Source organism: Lathamus discolor, chromosome 1 (genome assembly GCF_037157495.1).
Source record: "Lathamus discolor isolate bLatDis1 chromosome 1, bLatDis1.hap1, whole genome shotgun sequence".
Taxonomy (NCBI): domain Eukaryota; kingdom Metazoa; phylum Chordata; class Aves; order Psittaciformes; family Psittacidae; genus Lathamus; species Lathamus discolor.
This window is the reverse complement of record NC_088884.1, coordinates 145,819,871-145,837,068: the sequence shown is the minus strand read 5'-3', so window position 1 is coordinate 145,837,068 and position 17,198 is coordinate 145,819,871. Positions and strand designations below refer to the sequence as shown.

The window sequence follows — 17,198 nt, the reverse complement described above, 5'->3', positions numbered from 1 at the left end:
TGCCTATGCTTTTTTAGAGTTCATGGATGTAAGCTGTAAAATGATAAAATTAGCCCTGTAAATTTGAAGCTAAGAGTAGCATGATTTTAGGAGCATTGTGGAAAAGCCAAGAAACAACATTGCTGAAAATTATTTTTATTAATTCTGTTCTACACATAGGGACAGAATTGTGTAGTACAAAGCATCAAGTACAAGAATGACCTTGGGGAGGGTTTCCCAAAATCATATGATAAGAACTGGCAAGGTTGGATGGGGCTTTGAGCAACATGGTGTAGTGGAAGCTGTCCCTGCCTGTGGCTGGGGGTTGGAACTAGATGGTCTTCGAAGTCCTTCCAACCCAAATCATTCTATGATTCTGTGAGCTGCTTGAATGCATTTAAACAAATGAAAATTCAGGCTAGCTATGAGGGAAGCTTTGTGTAAATTTTGTTTCCTGAAGGGCATTTGAGACAGTTAAAATTAAGCTGGATAAAATGTTTGGCAATAACTCATTGGAAATAATCTGCAGTACTGGAAGATAAATTAGTCATGCATTTTTTTTTTTCTTATTTCTGTTCCAGCTTTTATATTTTGGCATATGCAGTTTATGAATGGATATTCAGCCTTGCTTAGATCAACACCACATTGGATATGTATATGTTCAGTATTGATTTTTAAAAGGAACTCCTCCAAGCCCTATATTGTCTCTTGTAAAAAATATAATATCCTGAATAGTAGAAGTTTCAGGGGTTATAAAGATGACATGATATGGAAAGGATGCACTTTTAAAATAGCTGATTTGTTTACAGAATTGTTTTATTTTACAAATATGTGAAATTATGAGGAAGTATTATCTTTAATATAAGAAGAACTCATGTTGAAACATTAATACTAACATAACTTTACATTGTTTGTCTTCATAGGAAAAGATGAGGAAGAAATTTATCCAAAAATAATGTCTATTTTTAGTTCTGATCCACATTACTAGTGCTCTCATGAAAGAAGTTACGTTTAGGTTTACAAATACAGGGTTAATAAAAATCTGCAAAAAAAAAATAGTCTGAACATTTAAAATCTGCTGTTTTCTTTAAGGTTTCCTTCTCCCTGCCATCCTGCAGCACCACCTGAGCATATGAAAGAACCATTAGCTTATATGAGGAAAGCACAGGTTGGTTGTTGTCAATTTTACCATTTGCATCAGATCTTTGATTAGACTATTTTAGATTTGCTGTATATAATGTTGTTGTACAATTTCTGGGGCTTGTACCTTAGGAAAAACAAATTTGTAATTACATCAAAGTTAATAATATTGTATATGTGATATTTTACCTACATACAGGAAATGTTCAAGAATGAAAGAATTAGGATATAGCGGCAGGTAGGTGAAAATCGTAGAATAGAGATAATGTGAAATAGGTCAAGGAGGAGAATTTTATTTTGTTGGCAGGAAGGAAAAGTGTAGCTAAAGATCATTTCATTTAGAGTTACAAAAATACTGTTTTGAGGAGACACAGGCAGGAAGTTTTGCAATGAAAGAGAACAGGCTGCAGACATAGGAAAGAAAGGAGAGATACATTTAGTACTCAGAAATTTGAAAGAGATGAAAAGTATAGAGCTAAGGAGCTTAAGGCACGTTGAAGGACAATAAGAGAAACTGAACTATAGAAGATTAAATGAAAATTTTTGGTGTCATGAAAAAATATTTTTTGCTTCGTTGATTTTATTTCTTCACCAATATATTATGTTTGAAATAAATAAAAAAAATCCGCAAAAAAAAAAAAAAAAGAATGCTTGAAGAATGTGATCCAACCCAAGTATCTGAGGTAAGGATGAAATTATACTTAACTCAGGCGTGCTTAGAAATATATTGCAGTATTCTTTTACGAGGTATTCAACAAATTGTGTTCCTTTTTCAATCATATGATTTCTTATTCCAGTAAGATTTATCTTGCTGTCCTGCGTTTCAGTTGTTAGCATTTGCGGACTGTATTGTATTAAACAGTTTTTCCTCTGTGGTGTGAAATGTAATTCCACAATTTACTGCCTGAAAATAATCGCTCTTATCAATTTACTAATGGGAAAACCACAGAGGTATATCTATGTGTATGTTTGTCTAAACCAGTTTCATTGACTATTATTTTGTAAAAGTGTATACAGTACTTACAGTAACCAATATTTTTAGCTCTCTGTGGGAAGGACTGTTTTTCTAATAGTTTAGGAATGAGTAGAAGTCCTGACTTTACTAGTTTCAAATTTTCATGTCCCTGTTTCAAAGAATATTAGGCATCCATATCCTCTTGGGTAGGTTAACTGTGGTAGGCAGCTCTGCCACTCGTTCAGTCTCCCCCAGTGGGATAAGGTGGAGAATCAGAAGGGCAAAAGTGAGAAAACTTTTGATAAAGACAGTTTAAGAGTAAAACAGAAACTGCACATTCCAGCAAAGCAACACAAGGAACTTATTTACCACTTCCCATCAGCAGGCAGGTGTTCAGCCATCTCCAAGAAAGCAGGGCTCCGACAGTTATAACAGTTACTTGGGCAGGCAAACACTGTAACTCCAAATGCTTCCCTTCCTCCTTCTTTCTCCCAGCCTTTTTATTTAGAGCATGATGTCATATGCTCTGGAATATCCCTTTGCTCAGTTGTGGTCAGCTGTCATAGCTCTGTTCTTTCCAAACTCCTTGTGCACCTCTAGCCTACTCCCTGGTGGGAAGCATGAGAAACAGAAAAGGCCTGCATGCTATGTACTTACTTCTCAGCAGTAGCAAAAACATTGATGTGTTATCAACACCTCTTTGGTCACAAATCCAAAAGATGGCACTATGCCAGCTACTACGAAGAAAAACAACTTCATCCCAACCAAAAGCAGTGGATCCTTCTTCAAATCCTTTCTTGAAATGTAGCTCTTCAATAAAGACATAGGAATCCTTTTCATATAGAAATATTGTTAGATGGTGTAGTTGTGAAATAGTAATAAATACACAGTTAGGAATTAACATAATATTTTCTAAATATTTTGATTTTCAAGATGCACACACATTTGTTGTTGTAGGAAAATAGGTCTGTAAGAAAACTATCATGACCAGATCAGTTGAATTACAACTAGGTTTTGTTTTGTTACTTTATTTGATTAAAGAGTAGTAAACAATGTAAAAATCTTACAAAGTTAGTGTTTCAATAATTTTGTTTAAAATATTTGGAAATAGCTAAAATGCAAACATACAGGTTGCTAGTACCTTTCGGGAGAGAAATAAAAGTGGAAACTTAGCAACTTCTTTTGATTAGGTATTGGAAATCTAATTTTATTTTTTTTTTTTAAGGGAGAAGGCTTTTTTATTTATTTGTAGGCAGATCTTTTTTTTTTTCTACTTTGTCTTTTACCATCCCAGCGGTTGGAAAAGAGTATTTTGGTGCTATCAACAAAATCTGTCCTGGCAGAAAAATGTTTTCCGTATAAGTCATAGTCTAGTTAAATTAGACACAGCCACCATTTGGGATGTTGTTTCCATTGTTATAAGCTTGTTGACATTTTCTTTATCCTTTTCTATCTTAATTAATTTTGCTTTACTTAAGAATTCTGGAAAGAAGGGTTAATACTGTCTGAAAACCGTCTTACTTTGATATCAGTTATTGGAATGACTTTGCATCAGTAATGAAAACTATACTAATATATTTCTAAGTAGGTATAAAAATGCGTGTAATTAACCCTTTTTCTCCTCAAATTGGTTCTGTTCTCTCATTCTTAGGTGGCAGACCTGAAGTTTTTATACAGTATTCTTTTCATGACCTCAAAAGAAAAACAGCTTTCTAGGAAAGGATAAAGCATTACTGGCAAGGAGTAGTAATGCCCTAAATCATTCATTCAGTTGTGGTATTGTCCAGTGTAGAAAAAATACTGTCATTAATATTTACATATCTTTGAATATTGGTGTAACATAATGTGTATTTTCTAATTGTGCGTTCTCGAGAGCTGTCCTGTATGGGTTGAGATAGATAACTGGGTACGGCTGCTTTCGTCTATCATGATTTAGGTCTTTCCTAGTCAGAGAAGTACTATGTCTTGAAATTTTGATTAATGAAAAATGTCAGATACAATATTTAGGACCTTTCTTTCAAACATGCATCCCTGGTGTTTTCTGAGGTGTTTGGTCTGCTTACAGTTTTAGGGAGATAGCTCACTTCTTCCTACCTTGTTAAACAGCAGAATTACTGCTTAAAGCTTATGCATCTTAATGCAGACAAGGAGTTAACACTGGATGCTAGGATTAAAAATCTGAACTTCACTAATTAGCTTTACCTGCCCAGCAGTGACTAATGTGAGTTGAAACATTCCCGAATCCATTGGACTGCTGTATTGACTATTTTCATATCTACATTTTAATGAGGGGAAATGATTGCAGACCTCTTAGACTGTATTGCTCCCAGAGTTCACTGGGAAAGCCTTTGCTAGATTTAGGACAACTTTGCTGCAAACAGTAATGTAGAAATAAAATGGATAAAATAAAAATGAGAGCAAAAAGAGGTAAAGAGTAGCACAAAAAGCTGAGTCCAAAGAAATGTTAGGAAGTGTTTTCACAGTCTAATATCTCCCATAAAGCTGTCTTTTGATAGTGTCATATGTAGATTTTACAAAGTTCACAACAAGCTGAACACTGGCTTCTGCTTGAAATTTACAGGGTTTGATTAGAGAAAATGTACCAAATGAAATCAGTGTCCAGACACCTTGAATGCTTCCTGCAGAGTGGGTCTTATTAGGTACACCCTGAAATAAAACGTATTTCTAGGGTTCTAGAAGAAAGAATTTTAGGATTCATTATTGTGGAAAAAAACGTAACTAATCTTGGCTAGTCTGTGCAGTTATGACATATTTCTGTTTATTTGTTGTCCATCCAGATTCATTTAACTGCACTGGAAGTTTATAAATGACTTTCTACAGGATAAGATAAATCCGATATTATGTGTCTGTAATAGACATGTTTGAAGGACATGGACCTGTTGGGCTTGTGGGGGCCATGAAGATGATCAGGGTGCTGGAGCACCTCTCCTGTGAAGATAGGCTGAGAGTTGGGTTGGTTCAGTCTGGAGAAACGAAGGCTCGGGGGAGACCTTAGAACAGGCTCCATTGCCTAAAGGGGACCTAAGAAGAAATCTGGAGAAGGACTTTTTACAAGGGCACGTAGTGGCAGGGCAAGGGGGAATGGCTTTAAACTGAAAAAAGGTGGATTTAGATTAGACATTCAGAAGAAATTCTTAACTATGAGGGTGCTGTGGCACCTGAAGCAGTTGCCCTGAGAAGTTGTGAATATCCCATCCTTGGCAGTGTTCAAGGCCAGGCTGGATGGGGCTTTGAGCAACCTGGTCTATTGGAAGGTGTCCCTGCCTTTGGCAGGGGGCTTAGAATTCGATGGTCTTGAAAGCCTCTTCCAACCCAAACCATTCAATGACTCTGAAATTGTTTGCAAATTCCAGTACTGCCTTCCTTGGTTTCAACTAGGTGGTGAAGGTTATCACTGTAAACATAGCAGTCCCAGCACCGTGGTGAAGGTTATCACTGTAAACATAGCAGTCCCAGCAACGTGTTTCCTTTGTGTTAAATTTCATCATCTTGGAAAATGTGTTGTTCCCATTAATGAAATTACTTTTTGAACTCTGCCTTTAATTTCAGTTGAGGATGCTTCATTCTGTTTCTGCTTATTGCAGGTAACTCCACTGTCCTGGGGAGAGGGGGCATCTGGCTGTGTAGCCCTCACTTGGTTGCTTTTATTTGAACATCAGAGTCTTGAAGCATGAATTATGGCACAGTTTATGAGTATCCAAAAGTGATTTATTACTCACGTGTTGCATCCCCAATGCAGTAACTGAGTTAATGCCTGGTCTGGCAATTGTCAGTCACACCAAGAGTATTGACCTCTGTTGCTCCTTGGAATGAGCTTGCAAAGCTGCCATCTGCCTCCTCTGTGCTTCTTCTGTAGCTTTTCTATCTTGGAGCATATCCATGCCTTTTTTGTTTGTGTGTTTTTCACCCCTTAATTTTGATGGGATCAAGTGTGTCCTGATGAATACCAAACTGAAGGGGGAAGCAGACACTTTGGAAGGATGAGCCACCCTGCAGGGAGACCTTGATAGGCTGGAAAAGTGGGCTAACAAGAACGTTATGAAGTTCAGCAAAGACAAATATAAGGTCTTGCACCTGGGAAAACAATACAGGAGTGCAGCACAAGCTGGGATTTACCCAGCTGGGGAGCAGCTCTGTGGAAAGGGACCTGTAGGTCCTGGTGAACAGCAAGCTCAATATAGAATCATAGAATCATAGAATAGTTAGGGTTGGAAAGGACCTCAAGATCATCTAGTTCCAACCCCCCTGCCGTGGGCAGGGACACCTAACACTAAACCATCCCACCCAAGGCTTCATCCAACCTGGCCTTGAACACCGCCAGGGATGGAGCACTCACAACCTCCCCGGGCAACCAATTTCAGTGCCTCACCACCCTAACAGGAAAGAATTTCCTCCTTATATCCAATCTAAAATTCCCCTGTTTTAACCCATTACCCCTTGTCCTGTCACTGCAGTCCCTGACGAAGAGTCCCTCCCCAGCATCCCCATAGGCCCCCTTCAGATACTGGAAGGCTGCTATTAGGTCTCCACGCAGCCTTCTCTTCTCCAGGCTGAACAGCCCCAACTTCCTCAGCCTGTCTACGGGAGGTGCTCCGGTCCCCTGATCATCCTCATGGCCCTCCTCTGGACTTGTTCCAACAGTTCCATATCCTTTTTATGTTGAGGACACCAGAACTGCACACAGTACTGCAAGTGAGGTCCCATGAGAGCAGAGTAGAGGGGCAGGATCACCTCCTTCGACCTGTTGGTCACGCTCTTTTTGATGCAGCCCAGGATGCAGTTGGCTTTCTGGGCTGCGAGCACACACTGCCGGCTCATGTTCATTTTCTCATCGACCAGCACCCCCAAGTCCTTCTCCACAGGGCTGCTCTGAATCTCTTCTCTGCCCAATCTGTAGCTGTGCCTGGGATTGCTCCGACCCAGTTGCAGGACCTTGCACTTGTCATGGTTGAACTTCATAAGGTTGGCATCAGCCCACCTCACAAGCGTGTCAAGGTCCCTCTGGATGGCATCCCTTCCCTCCAGCATATCAACTGGACCACACAGTTTGGTGTCATCAGCAAACTTGCTGAGGGCGCACTCAATCCCACTGTCCATGTCAGCGATGAAGATGTTAAACAAGACCGGTGCCAACACCGATCCCTGAGGGACACCACTCGTTACCGGTCTCCAGCCAGACATCGAGCCATTGACCACAACTCTTTGTGTGCGGCCATCCAGCCAGTTCTTTATCCACCGAGTGGTCCATCCATCAGATTGATATCTCTCCAAATTAGAGTGAAGGATGTTGTGTGGGACAGTGTCAAACGCTTTGCACAAGTCCAGGTAGATGACATCAACTGCTTTACCCTTGTCCATCAGTTCTGTAGCCCCATCATAGAAGGCCACCAAATTGGTGAGGCAGGATTTCGCCCTAGTGAAGCCATGCTGACTGTCACCAAGCACCTTGTTGTTTTTCATGTGCCTTAGCATGCCTTCCAGGAGAATGTGCTCCAAGATTTTACCAGGCACAAAGGTGAGACTGACTGGTCTGTAATTCCCCGGGTCTTCCATTTTCCCCTTCTTGAAAATGGGGGTTATATTTCCCTTTTTCCAGTCATTGGGAACTTCACCTGACTGCCATGATTTTTCAAATATGATGGCCAGTGGCTTAGCAACTTCATTTGCCAGCTCCTTCAGGACCTGCGGATGGATTCCATCAGGTCCCACAGACTTGTGTGCGTTCAGATTTTTAAGATGGTCTCGAACCAGATCCTCTCCTACAGTGGGCCCAAGGTCTTCATTCTCACAGTCCCTGTGTCTGCCTTCCAAGACTTGGGTGGTGCAGTCAGAGCCGTTGCCAGTGAAGACCGAGGCAAAGAAGTCATTCAGAACCTCAGCCTTCTCCAAATCCTGTGTAGCCAGTTCTCCCGAAAGCTTCCTCAGGGGGCCTATGTTGTCCCTAGTCTGTTTTTTGTTTGCTACGTACTTGTAGAATCCCTTCCTGTTATCCTTATCATCCTTGGCTAGGTTTAATTCTAACTGGGCCTTAGCCTTCCTAACCCGCTCCCCAGCTTCCCGGACAACATCCCTGTACTCTACCCAGGCCGCCTGTCCTTGCTTCCACTATTTATAAGCCTCTTTTTCCCTTTGAATTTTCCTCAGCAGCTCCTTGTCCATCCAAGGAGGTCTCCTGGCCCTTCTGCCACACTTCCTTCTAGTTGGGATGCAGCACTCCTGTGTGGAGAGCTTTGCAGAGGACTGGCTGCGTGGCTGAGGCCATGCAGATGGTGACATACTGCAGCTGGTGCAGATCTCAGATGGAAAAGTACAAGGGAGCAAGATGAGCGCGCCCTGGAGATAAACCGCGGCAGAAGCAGAACGATAATTAAGTTTGTGACCTTCAAGTTGCTTAATCTTTATCTTACTGACCAGACTCCTTGTCCCTGATTCTGTTTTGTGCCCTGTTTTGCTGAATTCCTTTACTGTACCTTAAACCAATAATCTTGTAACATGTTGAAGCTATAAACCAATAATCTTGTAACATGTAAAAGGTATAAGCCAATAATCTCTCTGTAACCAAACTATAAACATGCAAGCAAGGTATATAAGTATCCATCTGCTTAGCAATAAACGAGACTTCTAAAGCAAGTTATGCTCGTGTCTCCCAGCTCTTTGCAACACTCCTGAGCTTGTAGCAGGTGATCCTTGAATATCAGCCAACAGTCTTGGGCCCCCACGCCCTCCAGGGCTATATCCCATGTAACCTTACTAAGCAGGCTCCTGAAGAGGCCAAAGTCTGCTCTTTTGAAGTCTAGGGCAGTGAGCTTGCTACACACTCTTCTCACTGTCCTGGGGATCTCATGAGCAGTCTGCAGCTGTGGCAAAGAAAGCCAGCAGGATGCTGGGTTACATCAACAAGGGCATCACCAGAGATAAAGAAGTCCTTATCCCACTTTACTCAGCACTTGTCAGGCCACACATGGAATACTGTATTCAGTTTTGGTCCCCGCTATACGAAAAAGATGTGGACAGGCTGAAGAGGATTCAGGGAAGTGCCACAAAGATTATCTAAGGACTGGGAAGCTGCTACATGAGGAAAGGCACAGAGAATTGGATTTGTTCAGCCTTGAGGAAAGAAGGCTGAGGGAAGACCTTACCACCCTGCTACAGTATTTAAAGAGTAGCCACAAAGGTCGAGACTTCCTTTTTACAAGGAGTCACATGGAAAAGACAGGGGTAATGGGCACAAGTTACTCCTTGGGAGATTTTTCAGAATGAGGACAATGAACCACTGGAATAATATCCCCAGGGAAGTGGTGGATTCCCCAGTGTTGGACACCTTCGAGATTTGGCTGGACGGGGTGCTGGGATATCTAATCTGGACTGTGCTTGTGCCAAGAAAGGTTGGACCAGTTGATTGTTGAAGTCCCTTCCAACCTGGTTTTCTATGATTCTGTGACTGATCTTGATTATTTCAGTTTGGTTTTTGAACTGCTACTAACACCTCTATATTCTCTCTTTGTTTCCACTTTCTTTCACTGTATGGTTGAGTAGTCTTTCTGCTCTGTTGCTTCTCATTTCTTTCAGCAAAAAAACACTTTTCAGCAAAAATAGGATACTGTAAATGCTCTGCACCATCCCTCCCTGAGAGAATAACCAGTTTATTTAACTGCAGCATTTGGAAGGCATTTGAATACGATAATTCAGTTAAAATATTGTACAGAATATTATAGAAATGCTGGAATTTGGAAAACATTCCTTACAGTTGAAACTCAAACCTGTTTTGTTTATGCAAGAAAAGGTGAAGGGATGAAATTTTTATCAAAAGATAGATATTTCATTTAATGGAAAAAGTCATGGGAGGGCCTTGTAAATGAAAGCTAAAATGAAACAGACAAGATCTAATTTTTACTTTTTTTACTGAATGTTTGAACATCTGCCCTTCATTCACTTCCTGTTTAATAAACTGCAGCCTCTTTTGGACAGAACTTGAAATCTGAGGAACATGTGGTTAGACCGTAACTAACTACTGTGTGTCTAAAGCAAATCACAAATAATAAATAGAGGTAAATGACATTAAGAGGAGTCTTTGCATTCATTTGATTGAGGCCTGACTCATGGTCCACAGAAAATTTAATTAAATATGCAACCCACCGGTAGTGCTATAATCACAGAAGCAAAATCCTGAGTAAGTCAGTTGACAAGGATGTCAGTCCTAGTTGGCATTAACTTCAGAGGAATTAGCCATGGATTAGGCACCATATGGTGTGTTTGAGGTCTAATGCAGTAGTCAGAATAACCTGATCACTCTTTAGGCTGTCCATTTGCTGCTGAGGTATTGTCTACTTCTGATTTTCTGTTCAGAGAACTATTTCCTGAGCATTATTTTACAAGAAATTTTAATTATTTTTTTTTCTTTTTTAGCTTTACAGAATACCAGATTTCTGACATCCTTAACTTCTGAAAACATTTAATATACCTTGTTTTGAGAAAGACTTGCACTTTCTTCAGGTCACAAAGTGGAGAAGGTATTCTCCACAGTTGATTGTCCTGCTTATAATCAGGAGGAAGCTTGATCGTTAGGCATATGTCAAAACCAAATAATTGTGAAATACATGCTTTTTTTGAGATTTGAAATGTGAACAACTCAATTTTCTGGTTCTATATTATTATGTCAATGGTGTAATTTGGTTGCTCTGTTGTTTCTATTTGAACAAGCATGTCAATATTCCCTTCATGGTTTTGCAGATTCAGTCACTGATTCTTGCTAGCTTTTCTTATGTATAACTTTTAAAAGTTGCTTGCTATTACATGATAAATGGAGGAAAAAGTAATTCCATATAATTTAATTTTTCTGTGTTTTAGGGAAGCTGGGAGAAGCGCATCCTAAAAAGTCTAAACAGCATGTGCACAGAACTCGGTGTCCCATTAGCGCAGAAGGTAATGTATTAATTTTCTGCTTCCAAACTGATGGGTTTTGGAAATTAAGCCTCATCTTGCACACTTGTAACACAATACTCATTTTACACACGGTTATTAAGAGCAGAAAGGCTGTTATCCAGGTAATTTTAATGCAGAATAATTTTTGGGAATAGTAGAATGTTTGCAGCAGCTCAACTTGGGAGAAGACGGAAGTCTGGAAGTAAATCTTCCTCTTTGCTGTTGCAGTGATTATACCCTTGAGGGAGCATCAGCATGTTGTAAAGCTAATTGCTATTTTTATTGCTTATATTAGAGCATTATTGTGTGCAGACTCAACTGTGTAACTTCTAATTGTATAGCCTGTACACAATAGAGCTATACTTTGTGTACTGGAGGAAACAAGTATCTGAACAGGTACTTTGGAGAGGGGTACTGATTGGTACATTGCTAATTTCAATGTCATTCATTGTGCTCTGTTTTGGTTTGGTTTTTATTAATTTAGAGACTATTTTTAAAGATCATGGAATTGGGAAATAATGGAAATAAGTTTAAGGATACAGCTGTGTTTGCTTTTCATGACAGAGTTAGGGACAGGAATTTGATGATGAAGTCCAACAGCTCAATGGAATGAGCAATAAATCTTCAATAATATGCAACTGACTACTAAACAGCCTAAAATTCATTAGTAAACACCTGGGCTCCTTTTTTCCTTGAACTGGAACTTGGACTTTCTGCAGTAGAATATACCTTCAGGCTGGGGATAATTTGTAAGCAAAATAAGTTTGTGTTGCTAATGCAATCTTTTTTTTTTTCAATGTGTTACATTAATTTATGTATTTGAAATAGGCATAGTTTTACTGATTCTATTAAAAAAAGAAGAGTTACTTTCTTGTGCCTTTCAGAGGTCTGCAAGTGAACAGAAAGAACTGCTTAATAAATGGAATGAAATGGGAACTGATGAGCCAGGTAAGATCCACTAAATTTATGTGCATTAAATTTTTGTACATGGAAAAATAGCATATACATCTTATTTATCAGTCAACGATCAATGTAATCACTTCAAGATAAACTGATTTAAATATTTTTTTCTTATTGGTAGTGTTTCATTATGCATAAATAAATATTTCTTTTTTTTTTTGTTTCCAATTATTAGCTTTGAAACATCACGGAGAGGTTATGGTATAATGCTCCTCATTCCAGGGCTTTAGGGATTTATACAGCTAGGGCATAGCTCCTCTTAGTGTTATCTCAGGCTAATTGAAAGAAGGTGTTCATAACTTCGGACAATTAAGCTCAGACATTTTATTAAATACAAAAATATAATTTGCACAGAATAGTCAGTTACATTACATTTTTGGAGAGCAAGGATAACTGCCTTGGTGATGGCCAAGTTCCTTAAATTATTTTTGCAAAGGTACTGATTTGTATCACAGTACCACCTCTGCTATGGCAAACACTTTTCATGGGTCATTTATGGCTAGCCCATTTTTTTTGTTTGACAGCAGTATATTTAATTTAACAATTATTCTGTTAAAAAAAAAAAACAAACCAAAACTCTTTTAAATCATCTCTCTCCCATATCTAAGAATGGTTCAATCCAAAGATTGGAATGTTTGGAGAATATGTGGTGGTTGTAGCCATGATATCTGTGATATTGTTAATTTAATCTTTGCTCTAATCCTATTTCAGATCTAAGTCTCTTCCGCCCTGTTTATGCACCTAAAGATTTTCTTGAGGTAAGCATTTATGAAACAATGACTCAGCCATTGAACTTGGATCCATTATAGTCTTTTATGTGAAGTGGGAAAAATAATTAAGTGTATTTCAGACAGTTTGTCCTTTACAGCAAGTGAAATTTGGCATGTTTCTGACAAACTTATCTTTCTCTAAAGAGCAGTTTGGAGCTGACTTTTTACCTCCTGAGACCCATTCTCCATCTGATTTCATAAATAATTTTACATTTTAAATTGCAATGTTACGCTGATAATTTGATATGTTCTGCTTTTTTATTTCATAAATTGAACTTTTCCTTTGCTCCTTAAAAATTTGGGTTCTTTTTGATTTTGAAAATGTTGAGATACAATTTAATAATTTGGGCCTGTATATATGATAGTTGCAGGAAATGTTTTTTTGCTGAGTGAGTGTATTGCTTGTAATACTGATGATGTTAAGAAGAGTTCTGAATGTAAATTTCTAAATATACCCAAGGAATGACAGAGCTACCATTTTTAAGGTCCTGATGAATCTTCGAAACCCAAATTATGAAAATGGAGACCAGCCTAGTTTCAGAAATCATCTGGGGCTAATTCAGGTTCCTCTAAAAGTTAAAGATATCCCAGAATTGGTAAGTATATTTTATCTTACAAGAGGTTTCTGTAATAATTATTTTGCCTTGCTAATGAATAAGATTCTAAACAATCAGGAAAAATTTTAGTATAATGATAAGTTTCTCCTTTTGAAAGTGTAAATCAATTTAAACAGGCAGTTAAAATACAGAGCATAAGAAAGTTTTATGAAAAGGCATTTTTAATGAAAAATAAAACTAAACAGCAAGTCGCCTGCAAGTAGGAAGGTTTTTATTTTATGCCACATAGGTTTGATTTGTGCCAAAAATGTACTTCTGTATGTGTTATTCACTTACTTTTTTTTTTTTTTTCAGTGTAGCTTATCTTAATTCTAGAGTTCTGGTTAATGCCATACAAGATCAGTAACCTGATAATCAGTTAGCTTCTGTTTTTCTTGTCAAAGTCATTTTAAATCTCTTTTTTGTCAGATTGTGAATGAAAGGAGATGCTTGGGTATAATTGGAAAATAGGAGAGCTCTTAATGCTTCAGTGATAAGGCTCCTGATGATTTTATGCTTGTAGAAAAACTGGCACCTGTGTTGGAAAAGAGCAGAGAATTAGAGATCCTTAAGCTGATCTTCAGTTTACCACTTTATTACATCCAGGTGTAGCTCGTAGTTGACATGAAAACTGGGGCCTATAACTAAAACTAGAGTAAGAATTGATGTGAGATTCTTCTCTTTAAAAACCTGAGCTCGTATTTCATATTTAGGCACTTAAAAGAGCTATGTTTGGTTTAGAAAATAGTTGCTTTAAGCCTTCAGAAGAAATCTCTGGTGATTTAGAGAATTAAACGTTGTTAATTACTGTTTTGTGGTTTTGTTTCTTTTCAGAAAGAAGACTTCACTGAACTAGGCTTAAATATAGGACAGCTGGGTATTGATGATTCAGCACAAGTGCCTCCTGGTTAGCTAATGCTGTGCTTCAGTCATTAAAATAGAACACTAATGAGTAGAATACTTTACAATTATCAAGTAATTTGTATATTTTGCCCCATAATAAACCATTAATATTTGTTCTGTAACTGTGATTGTAGTTATTTTCTTAGTAAAACATAGCTAATAATAGAAAACATTGTAAATATGAAGGGTCAGATTTGGAGAAGATGTAAAATCATCACCTTAAGTTGAAAAATATGTTAATTTCAGTGTCTTTTAACACTTCAGGGTCAAAAGAACCAAATTGTCTGTCTCCAAAAATATAGAAAGTATCAAAAAATGTTAAGCCAACTAACAGATATGCATATATCACAGAATCATAGAATGGTTTGGGATTGCAAGGGACCTTAGAGATCATCTAGTTCCAACCCCCCTACCATATGCAGGGACACCTCCTACTGGACCAGGCTGCTCAAACTCTCTGTGGAAATACATTGAAATATCCATATATTAATATTAAAGAGCTTTAAAAGTGCATAGTTTCTGTTGTTTTTCCATATGTGCATTTATTCATGTAGAAACAGGTTTGTAAATGGTCTGTCCATATCAAAATGAAAAACGCTGTAGTATCAAGTGTTTTTTCATTTTAAGTGGAAAGTTACATTATTAAAAGTCTATATTCATGTAGCATAGTGCTGCTCTGGTATTTGAGTCCTTCAGACAAAAAACTCTGTAGTATGATTCCTTCTTAGTTTTTGAAAAAGAAGACTGATGCTGATGCAGGTTAATTTTTAGTGACATTAGCAGTAAAAATCAACTGAATGTAATGGTGTGGAGTAAAATTATGAAGACCACTACTGGCTGGAGTATCTTTATTGTTTTTCATTTATTCTTTGCCATTATTTTCTGTTTATTTTCTAGAGTTCTTTGAAAATGAACATGTACGTGTTGGACAGAAAGGTATGGATCTCTTTTCATCTCTAACTGAGTAGTTAGGAATACATTTAGAAAATTTGTATCTGTTATGTGTACCTCTTAGAATTTTAAGAAATTAGACTAACATAAAGCATGCCAGCAATACCTTTGTAATTTAGACAGAGACAGTCAGTAATACTGTTGTCATTTAAACAGAGACAGAAAAACAAGCATTTGCAGTCTACTGGTAGCTAACAGATACATGGCTCCACAGATATTTCATTAAAAATGAAATAGGAAGCATAGATACATAACTTTTTGACAATAACTTATGCCACTACTGAATTTCATTTTAAAATCAAAAGACTCTGGACTCCCTTCTCTGCACACAAAGTTCTCATTAGTGTAATGGGATTTACGCCTGTGCTTGAAAACAGTATTTTTAATGGTTATTTGCAATTGTAGAGCTTGCCAAATATTGCAGTACTTAGCCACTGTGGAAAATTCACTCATTTGTCTTTGTATATTGCTTTTTCTAAAGATTTTTTTTTGTAGGTTAAGAACTAACCTACCAAAGAAAAGATAAAAAGAAATACACAAGGAATGTTTGAAATTCATCCGTATCTGCATCTTACAGTCCCTTGAAATTCCTGCTAAATATTATCACCATCCAAAAAAATGGAGTGGATACCATCCAAAAAGTCTTCCATGCCTTTTTTTTTGTTGCAGTAACAAAACAGTGACCTTTCTTTCTTCTGCTTTTGTGGTCTTCTTTCTATCCCTTATCATCTGTTTTCTGATCCAAGAGCAACTCATTAGGTTACTGTCCATCTCTCTGTTCTTTTCCTGTTCTTTCAAATAAATTCCCCAACCAGACTTCCTGAGCCAGCCATTCAACTCCACAATATAATTCTCACACCTCACCTCTTGTGTGTGTAGAGCAGCCCCTCTTACAGATACTGTGTTAGCTTTTCCTATATGCAAAGACACAAAATTTTGTAAAAATATAGGTTAAAAGTCTTGACCATAACCTGAAATCTCAGTTCAGTCAGTGGGAGTCTTACTGAATACTCTGTTGGGTGTTTGTTATGACTTTGGTTGCCACTGATATATTGATTTTGTTTTTACAATAGATGTATTGCCAAAATTGGGGAATTTTCCTTAATGTTTGTGGCAAACCCCATCTTGTATATAGCAGACCTGCTTAATGTTTTGTGTCTCAGTAAGAAAAAAAATTAAGGTAAATGCTCCTGGACACTGAGATGAATCACAGCCTTTTTCTAAGGTTTTATGGGGAATGTAAGACTGTTTTTAATTTTTGCCCTCTTAGTTTAGGAAGAAGGTATCACACACCATCTGGGTTAGAGCTCTGCAGGTTAAACAGAAAATTGGCAGACTCTTCTATTCAGTATCTAAGATGAGAAAGAAGGAGGGAGGAATCAATTAAATAGATTTATAATCCCAAACCTCAGCCTTCAAAGTCATGACAGCACAGATACTGTAAATACTTAATTTAGTGCAATTCAGAAAAGCAAGTTGTTTCTGAGAGACTTCAGAAAAATCCGAGGGTACGATTTCAGAAGTTCTGAGTATCAGTACACCACCTATCCAATGTGTAGATAATATCACAGAAGCATTCTTCCAATTCTCTCTGTTTTGAAAGACATTTCAAGTATGAGGGTATAGTTAATCACATAACCTTGATGACAAACAACACTTCTATTACATTAGGATAGCTGAAGATGCATGTCTTTCAAGTTTATCAATTTAAATAAGGAATGAGATAATTACAGAATCATAGAACAGTTTGGGTTGAAAGGAACCTTAAAGCTCATCCAGTTCCAACCCCCTGCCATGGGTAGGGACACCTTCCGCTAGACCAGGTCTCTCAAAACCCCATCCAACCTGGCCTTGAACACTTCAGGGGTGGGGCAGCACAACTTCTCTGGGCAACCTCTAGTGTCTCACCACCCTCACAGTACAGAGCTTCTTTCTGGTATCTGCCTGAAGGTATGTACAGTACTCTATTCAGGATGAGGCCCTTGTCACAAGAGTAGCCAG

At 38.0% G+C, this 17,198-nt stretch overlaps 1 protein-coding gene across 2 annotated transcripts in view; it reads left to right on the top strand.

Moving 5' to 3' along the window:
* The window catches only part of TBC1D19 (TBC1 domain family member 19), a 52,287-nt gene that overhangs the window by 10,463 nt on the left and 24,626 nt on the right, over positions 1 to 17,198 (top strand). For both annotated transcript variants that reach the window (XM_065699435.1, XM_065699441.1), the window contains exons 4-10: positions 1,072 to 1,147; positions 10,943 to 11,017; positions 11,902 to 11,965; positions 12,689 to 12,735; positions 13,233 to 13,343; positions 14,178 to 14,250; positions 15,144 to 15,182. In XM_065699435.1, the coding sequence (XP_065555507.1) occupies positions 1,072 to 1,147; positions 10,943 to 11,017; positions 11,902 to 11,965; positions 12,689 to 12,735; positions 13,233 to 13,343; positions 14,178 to 14,250; positions 15,144 to 15,182 (485 nt within the window). The remainder of the gene's footprint in view (positions 1 to 1,071; positions 1,148 to 10,942; positions 11,018 to 11,901; positions 11,966 to 12,688; positions 12,736 to 13,232; positions 13,344 to 14,177; positions 14,251 to 15,143; positions 15,183 to 17,198) is intronic.